The sequence below is a fragment of the Primulina huaijiensis genome, chromosome 17, assembly GCF_012295235.1.
Source record: "Primulina huaijiensis isolate GDHJ02 chromosome 17, ASM1229523v2, whole genome shotgun sequence".
In the NCBI taxonomy this organism is placed as follows: domain Eukaryota; kingdom Viridiplantae; phylum Streptophyta; class Magnoliopsida; order Lamiales; family Gesneriaceae; genus Primulina; species Primulina huaijiensis.
In genome coordinates this window covers 12,532,458-12,542,064 of record NC_133322.1, presented here as the reverse complement: position 1 = coordinate 12,542,064, position 9,607 = coordinate 12,532,458, and the positions used below count along the sequence as shown (strand labels likewise).

At 34.4% G+C, this 9,607-nt stretch overlaps 1 protein-coding gene across 1 annotated transcript; it reads left to right on the top strand.

The window, feature by feature from the left end:
* Window positions 1-2,109: 2,109 nt before the first annotated feature.
* LOC140963036 (calcium-dependent protein kinase 26-like) lies at window positions 2,110-5,137 on the top strand. Its single transcript, XM_073422251.1, has 7 exons — window positions 2,110-3,315; window positions 3,452-3,595; window positions 3,814-3,966; window positions 4,052-4,167; window positions 4,250-4,417; window positions 4,534-4,758; window positions 4,862-5,137. The coding sequence occupies exons 1-7, from the start codon at window positions 2,406-2,408 to the stop codon at window positions 4,982-4,984; spliced, it is 1,839 nt and encodes a 612-aa protein (XP_073278352.1). The 5' UTR covers window positions 2,110-2,405; the 3' UTR covers window positions 4,985-5,137.
* Window positions 5,138-9,607: the final 4,470 nt, after the last annotated feature.

The window sequence follows — 9,607 nt, the reverse complement described above, 5'->3', positions numbered from 1 at the left end:
TATATATAAATTAGTGTTTTGTGTGTGTGTGTATTATATTATGAAATTTGTATGGTTATAGTTAATGGATATATATTATTTAGCCCAGTCTACGTATAGTGACACTTGCAGATATCATCGCCAGGGCTCCGGCCGGCTGCCGGCTGCGGATAATTGTTGGAGTTTTATATTTATTAATTGTCATAAAAAGTTAATTAGCAGACTCATTTATACTCATAATTTTTTTTATGTGTTTAAACAAAGACTATTTCAGAAACTTTATCCACTATATAAAACCATTTTTACACTAATTTATAAATGTTTAAATGAGGCCAAAAAGGTAGGTAGGAAGAATCGTTACACTAAAAGATTTTTTTTTTTAAAAAAATCTTTATAAATGATTTATATCACGAAAAATGGCTCCATCCACATGTGAGATTCTGGTATTTCAGTTGTTCCAATATCACTTTAAAAATCATGAACAAACATTAGAGGACACTTAGAGTTTTCCCACCAAATCCTCAAAACTTAATTTAGCAAGAAGATTGAAGGATAATTGAAAAATGGAATGTAAAGTGAAGTTCCTCTGAAATAAAACAAAAAAAAAATTCCATACCCGGCTATTTTTTTATCTGAATTTTGGGTTGTTTAAAGACAAATCTATTAATTAATTTATTTATTTTTGACAATGAAACTCACCGCTGTTATCTTTCAATGCGTACTGGGTAAACTTCGAGTTAACTCAATAACTGCAAACGAGGTTAGTCATGTAGAATACGCTAGACAAACTTTGTACGATAAGCTTGTCAAAAAAAAATGTTGGTGCAGAAAACTAACTCATAATCATTAATCAAACATTCATATACTTCACTAACGCGAAAAAGATCATTTGCGACAAATCCTAAATTTAGTGAATACCTTAGGATTGTGTTTGGTTGAGTGGATTAAACAAGGATATATTAATAGTCAAACACTTATCCAATGTTTGGTTAAAATTTAAAGATGTTTTAATAATCATTTTGACCCGGTTTAAGATCCAATTTTGTGGATAACTATTTCATTATTAATCTAACAAATCAAGTAGGATACACTATCAAAACTCAATAAATTACATTTTTCTCCTCTTATTTCTTAGAGCGTTAAGTTATTTATTGAATATTTTTTATTATATTTAATTTTATGATATTCACACTTATTAATTCAACGATTATTAATATCTTTATTATTAACATTATTATTATTATTATCTAATATTATGTATAGCTCCCAGATGTGTACAACAAATAAGTAAACTTAGCAATGATATAATAGTAAATTTATTAATATTTAAACGCTAATCACATATTCAAAATGTTGAACCAAACAATCTTAATAGTATCACATAATGTTTGATTAATAATATATCAATCTTGTTATCTATATTATAATCAATCATTTATTTATCTCATCACTTGTACCAAACACACCCTAGTTGATATGATAATATGGGCATTGGTGTCAATTATCATGACTCTATGGGCTTACAATTAAAATCAATATAAATCTTTATGATATGACACGATTATTTTATGTTATATCATTTACATTCTGGGTACATATTAAATATTTTTGTACGTGTTATCGCAAAATATTTGAAGCAATAGTAGCATGAAAGCAAGCCAACTATTTCTTAATTTTTCCAAATCTTTTCCACCCTTTTTATTAATTATTATTAAAATAAAATATTATTATTATTATTATTATTATTATTATTATTATTATTTCACACTTTACGAACATTCCATACTTTTTAGCAAGAATACCCCCAAGTGCCACCACGGTACCGAGTAATGCTACATGTAAAACTAAATTCATACAACAATTCTTATAATACAAAAAATTCAATATAAAAATTCTATTTATCAAAATATCACTATAAATTCAATATAAAATCTCACGAAATAATAATAAAATGGAACGATATAATAGCAAAATATCATGATATTATTGTTGTATGTATCGTTATATAATATTTTGGTTGTACTTGTAGCATTATTCGCCACCACCTCTCTCTCTCACGCACAGCTCACACACGCGTTTACACGTATGTATATATAGAGAGTGACTTAGTAAACTATACGCAACAGCCGCACTATTTCCATTCTCAAATCCTCGCTTTCCTTTACTTGTTCATTCATCATTTTCATTACATTGCCAAGTCCTTGCTCTGATTGACTCCTCCTCGCATTCAACGCACGGTTTCCATTATATATAAATATTTCTCCATCTGGGCTTTCGTTTCGTTGAAGATTTCTTGATTCTGTACTCCACCAATTTTTTTGGAGTAACTTTAGCACATAAGTTTGATTTTGTTGATTTCTGGTTCGATCTGGTTCTTGTTATGCGATTGGATTCCAGTACTAGGATTTCTTCAGGGGAGAGAAATAATGGGAAATAATTGTGTCCGTGGAAAGATTGATGAGGATGGTTTCTTCTACACAGTTTCACGTTCATTATGGTGGTCTAAATCACCAGAAATGATTGTCGTGAGCGAGAAAAACCGGCATTTTCCAAGTTCAGAAGCGGATGAAGCTCCAAATTCTGTCAAGAATATGCCCCCTGAATTGATCAAGATAGAATTGGAGGATATCTTCGTTAAGGGAGGTAGAAAACAACCTAATGAACTCGGGACATGGGAGGAAACGATCAAGAAAGATTTCATTAAATCCGCTCAAGTGAAACCCGAGCAAGTGATCATGATTGTCAAGGGAAACCCTAAGAAGGTAGATCCCTCAAAGCCTGAAAAAACGAAGAGTTTCAACAGAAACATGAGTGTCGGCCTTCAAGTGGATTCTGTGCTCAAAACCAAGACAGGGCACTTGAAGGAGTACTACAATTTGGGTCGGGAACTTGGACATGGCCAATATGGGACAACTTTTCTTTGCGTGGAGAAGAAAACTGGAAAGGAATATGCTTGTAAATCTATTGCAAAGAGGAAGCTATTGACTATGGATGACGTTGACGACGTAAGACGAGAAATCGAGATTATGCATCATTTATCTGGTGATCCGAATGTTATTTCAATCAAAGGGGCGTACGAAGATTCTGTTGCGGTTCATGTTGTGATGGAATTGTGTGGAGGAGGCGAGCTTTTCGATAGAATCGTTAAACGGGGCCATTATTCGGAGAAAAAGGCTGCAGAGCTCACTAGGACTATAGTTGGTGTTATAGAAGACTGCCATTCTCTGGGAGTGATGCATCGAGACCTTAAGCCCGAAAATTTCCTATTTGTGAACGAGGACGAGGATTCACCTATAAAGACTATAGACTTTGGGTTGTCTGTGTTTTTTAAGCCAGGTATATTTCAATTTTATTAAGCTTTATATGGATGGCAAAACTGGCATTTTTAGGAAGTTGAGAATAAAATTTTATTCCGTTGACGATAATCTTAGTTGGATCCGCCTTCTCTAAAGGTCTGCTTTGAACTCGACAGGAGACATATTTACTGACGTTGTTGGGAGCCCTTACTATGTTGCACCAGAGGTGCTTTGTAAGCGTTATGGACCCGAGGCGGACGTGTGGAGTGCTGGTGTTGTACTCTATATTCTACTTTGTGGGGTGCCTCCATTTTGGGGTGGTAAGATGTGCAAGATTCTTTTCACTTTTATGTAATATAAAGCTATTACTTCCCCCTATTATATCACAAGCTATGGTTAATGTTAGTACAACGGTGTCTCTGAGATCACTTTTCGATTGTGTTATATAGGCCCTCGATAAGGACAGCACGGAAAAATATTGCCCCACATCACTTTACCGTTTTTTTTATTCTCATGTCTTTGCTTTCATTTAATACAGAAACTGAACGAGAAATATTCGAAGAAGTTTTACGTGGCGAAATTGATTTCTCATCAGATCCCTGGCCAAAAATCTCTGATAGTGCAAAGGATCTAGTCAAGAAAATGCTTGTAAGGGATCCAAAGAGGCGGTTAACTGCTCATCAAGTCCTATGTATGTTTCGAATATTGAATTAAACACTTCCATTGCTCTCTAGCACACAAAAGCCTCAAGAAAGAACTGTTTTTTTTTCTTGCAGCTCATCCTTGGGTGCAGGTTATGGGAGTGGCTCCAGATAAGCCTCTTGATTCTGCAGTTTTGAGTAGATTAACACAGTTTTCAGCCATGAACAAACTCAAGAAAATGGCTCTCAGGGTACATTCATGATCCCTTAAATTGTGGAACAGATATATCATAACATTGAACAAACCTTGACATTGTTTTTCCCCTTGAACAGGTGATTGCAGAAAGTTTGTCTGAAGAAGAAATTGCCGGTCTGAAAGAAATGTTCAAAATGATCGACACGGATAACAGCGGATACATAACTTTCGAAGAACTCAAGGCCGGATTAAAACGATTCGGAGCTAATCTTAATGAGTCTGAGATACACAATTTGATGAAATCAGTGAGTATTGTGTTTTATCCACGACAATTTATATCCCAGGCTGCAACTAATTCAACACTAAGGCTCATTGGAAGATCAGGCCTAGTTATTGTTTTGTTTTCTTGGTATATTTGCAGGCAGATGTAGACAATAATGGTACAATCGAGTATGGAGAATTCATAGCTGCAACATTGCATTTGAACAAGATTTACAAAGAAGATAATTTATTCAGAGCATTTTCATTCTTTGATAAAGATGGGAGTGGATATATAACACAATATGAGCTTCTAATAGCTTGTCAACAATTTGGGATAGAGGATGCACACTTGGAAGAAATGATCCAAGAAGCTGATCAGAATAACGTAGACGCCTATATATTTTATTTAAAATTTCGTCAACAAATTTTATAGAAAGACTTGATTATGGTAACAATAATCACAGATATTGTTCCCATTTTTTTTGCAGGATGGGCAGATAGATTACAACGAGTTTGTGAGTATGATGCACAAAGGGAACTCGGGTTTTGACAAGAAGAGGTTTCCGAGCAGTTTTAACATCGGATTAAGGGAAGCATTGCCTGTTAGCTGATACAAAGACATTATTATTATATTTTTTTGCGTTTTGTATTCTTTATATTCGTACAAAGATCACAAGCACTGTTACATCAAAATGCCAAATAATATTTGATCAATCAACTGATACATTCAGTTGAGGAGTTCTTCAAGAGGAAATTGCACCACTCGTCAATGCATCATCACTTTTCCAATAATGCATTATTATCTGAATGATCTCTCACACCGAATGTGGCTAGAATGGAGCTGTGTGTAAGAATCCTGGGTCATAATTAAGTCCTAAATATGAACTTTGTTGGATCTCGGTTTTCTCATTCCCAAACGCAACGGAAGTTTTAATTTTTTTATTTTATTTTGACAATCAAAATATTTGTTTGAGCACTCGTATGATTTTAATATGAATATAAACATTCATAGGATGTTAAAATTTATACTTTTAGTGAAATTTTCACTTGGCTTCAACTACACCGGTATTAACGGACGTAGCTCTTGTTGTAAATCCCTACGAACTTTCTTCGATCTCCTAATCTGGTCCACGACTGAAATATTTGTTCCTCTTTAGAAGTGCACTAGAAATTGTAGAAGATACTTTTGCATCAAGAAAACAAAATTGGTTCAAAAACCTTTTGAGAGCAAAGATGGCCGATGGAAGATTTTGGAGACTTTCTCCTTCTCTTTTATTTACAAAAGCTTCGGTCCTTTTTTCTTTCTTCTTTTTGGGCTTCGGTGATCTCTTCAAATTAATAATAAAAGTAACACATATATTATTACTTTAATTAACTAATTGTCATTTCCTTAATTAATCATATTAATTAAGTTAATGAATTCAATTGACATTCCTTATTTCCACCGAAATTGCATGCATTATAATAATAATAAAAAAATATTATTATATTTTCTAATCCATCCTTTACTTAATTAATTAGATTAATTAAGTTAACTATGAATTCTAATTGCATGCCATATATTATGGTTCTCGAATCAATACATATATTTTGAGAATATTATGCATCAATTTAATTTTGCTTTGTGTGCAAGTTTTTAAAATTATGATATCATGAATATTTCCATAAATCAATATCATATTTAATAAAAACTCAATGAGCTATATTTTAACTCAATTAAAATATAATTTAATTATTAAAACACATTAACACTTTAATAAATTAGCATGATGAGCTTATACTCTTACAAACCCATGATCCATGCTCCCATATCATTATAATCCCGATCGACGATCCAATATCATCAATGTGACAATTTCAACTTGTTTGTTATTATGATGCACACTTTAGTTTCGAGATCACCAATGTCTAAATAAGGTAGGTACACTTTCTTTGACTGTCTTTAGCAGTCATGCTCTCAAAATTTCTATAAGCTTTTATAAACTTTATTTATAAGCTTATTGATTGATCATATCAAACTTATTTCTTATAAATTCAACTCATTGAATTTATTATCTCAACAGGAACAAGTAAACCAGTGCTTGTGTAACCCTCAATGGTTCAGGGATACAGCTAGCCGTGGGCTCACAACTCTTTGTGATTCAAGACATAATCCTTTATTTGGGCTTACCCCAATTTGCCCACATTCCATGCACCAACATTTGATCATGAGAATGTCAGAAACCATTTTCTGATTAAACCCATCGAATCATGGTAAGAGCGTCTAGTAGCATCGCCCCATGAATCCCTAGGTATCACTGATTGTAACGTCCAAAATTAAGACGACGTAATCCAACTGCATGCGAATCCAGGGAATAATGAAAAAATGAGTAATTAATTGACTTTAATTGCTAGTTAATTATGTGACATACTTGTTTATATGTTAAATGAGATTTTTATTGTCATCATGCATAAAATGGTATTTTTAAGGAATATTCAAGCGACGATCGAGGAACGGGGACCGAGGGCCGAAAAATGTAAAATGTTTTTGTTAAATAATTATTTTTAATTATTGTAGATGTTTTTCAGTATTTTTGAAAATAAAGGGTTTTGAAGTGATTTTATACGCCGGGACGTAAATTTTATCGGTGTTGGTTTTTCAACTAAAATACGAGTTTTGTGGCAACCCGGCTAATAAATTCACATATTTAATTAAGGAAAAACTTTGTTAATATTTTATTTAAATCCTAATTAGACTAATGGACCTAATTTTAATGGCTTATTAGGCCTAAGGCCTAGTTAGTAATCACATTTGTATTTAAAATATAAAAAAAATCACAAAACCCTATTCTAGAAACAACAAACCATCGGCCACCTATTTTATTTTTCTTAAAACTCTCCCTCATTCACCTCCCCACACACGGCAGCACACATATTTTCACTTTGAAGGATTTTCGAAGGGCAAGCAAGAACAAGCCAAAGTCGTCCATCCGTTCTTCGTCGTCAACGATTATTCGAGCGTATAATACGCAAAGGCACGCCTTAATCTTCCTTTTCTCATCCATCATGTCATAATATGTTTTTAAAAGTTTTTTTTGCTGTGAAGCATGAAAACCAAAAGTTGCTGCCTTTGTTTCCCCTTTGGCATGATTTATGTATCTCTTATTGCAAGCCATGATACACGTTTTTGTTATACCAAGGGGCTGCCATGATGTCTAGGCATGGATAAGTAAGAATTATACATGTTTTGGAGTCCCACACACCACACATAAATCGGCTGAAACAAAGAAAGAAAAGAAACAAGAACATGCAGAAACCGTGAACTTGCTGTCATGGGTTTAAGGGATTCGGGTTCCTTGTTCCAGGGGTGGCTTGGCCTTGGCTTGGGCCAGGGCTCGGCTAGAGGCTGTCATGAGTCAGGGTCAGAGTCCTAGCCAAGCTAGGACTCAGTAGGGGCTGGGGATAGAGTCCTAGCCACGCTAGGACTCTACCCGAGAAGTTGCACAATTCTGTGCAGACTTCGTGCGACTGGTAAGGGAGTAAGGGCTCGGTCCAGGGCTCAGGGGCTGGGTTAGGACGAGGCTTTAGAGTCTTAGGAAGGTGTGAGGATGAGTGGTTCAAGGTCTGAGTTCACGGGTAGCAGCCTGGACGCACAAACATAGAATCCATGCAGGTTGGGCTTCTCGGCCAGCATAGGGGTGACTTGGGGTTGCTCGTTTGTGGGCTTGGGAAGGGTATTTTAGTGGTCTAAGGGTCTAGTAGGGTACTTTAGGATGTTGGTCAAGTTTTGGATCAACTTGGTTTGGGGGTGACTCGTGAAAATCGAAAATTGGCTCGGGGTCGAAGTTTAGGTGTCTATTAGGGTTTTTAAAATAAGGAAAATTGGAAAACGGCTCACGGGGGGTCGAGTCGTGGTTCATAAGGGCTAAAATAATATAAAAAGACTACATTTAGAATTTAGGAATTTTATATTAAAGTTTGGGATTTTTCGGGATTAAAACACCATCAAAACAATTAGTTAATGATAAATGGAAAAAAAGTCTAATATTTAAGCTAAATAAAATTATGAGAAAATTAATTTAGGATTAAATAATTATTTGTGACATGTTAGAGTCAATGAATTCAAGAAAAAGTCAAATTCGAGGAATTTTACGTCTAGGGGTAAAACAGTCTTTTTACACCTAGAAATTAGCAAACGTCATGGCAGTGCCTTAAATGCTATTTTTATCATATTATGGTTATTTTTAAATGTATATGAGATGTTCATGATTTGATTATGATTTTTAAATGTCTATGGGATTTTTATGATTTAAAGAAGACATTTAAAATACATGTTGCATGCTTGGTTTCAAAAAAGAAAAAAATGTAAAGGTTATTTCTAAAGTAATGAGCATGAAAAATGTTGAAGGAAGTGAATTGATTGTGACTAATTCGTTAATGGTGGGGATATCGTGAGGGTAATGGTCTTAGTGGGAGCCCGGCGATCGTGTTTCCATCATTACGAATATGTGGTAACGGTTATGTGGTAACGGATTTGTGGTAACGGTAAGAATGGGAATGTCGTGAGGGGAAAAGGCCCCATAGGGAGCCCATTTATGGGAAAATGCCCTAGAGGGAACCCCGACGATCGTATTTCTATTCGAATCATGATAGGCCAAAGCTCAGTTGACCGGTGAGAGTGTTGTTGATGTCTCCGCGCCCAGTACTGTGTTTACATGTAGATGGATCCATCAACTCTTATGATCATGATCAGGAAAGTAATTAACGATCTGAATTCAACAAAGGAAAAGGAAAAAGAAAAGGAAAAGGAAGAAGGGAAAAGAAAAATGTTTATGATCATGTTAAAATGTTTTTATGTCATTATAAGGAAAAAAATGAAAAAGAGTAAGATTTATTTATGCATGTCATGAAATGTAATTTTTACCTAAAAGTATTTTCACTGTTGCATGTGGTTTTATATGTATTATTTGTTATCAATATTATGGTGTGTTGAGTCTTTAGACTCACTAGGTGTGATGGATGCATGTGAGTTTGAGGGAGGTCTTGACGGATGAACTGACTGGACTGAAGGTGCAAACAACTCGAGGACCAGCGCTTCTACTTATTTCCGCACTTATGACTTATGAATCATGATTTATAATAAAAGATTTTAAGACTAGTTATTTATGCTTTTTGAGAGATTTTTGAGAGGTTTAGTATGGGTTATTCTTTTCAAATTATTACTTTTTAGGTTCGTTAAACAAATTGACGATTTC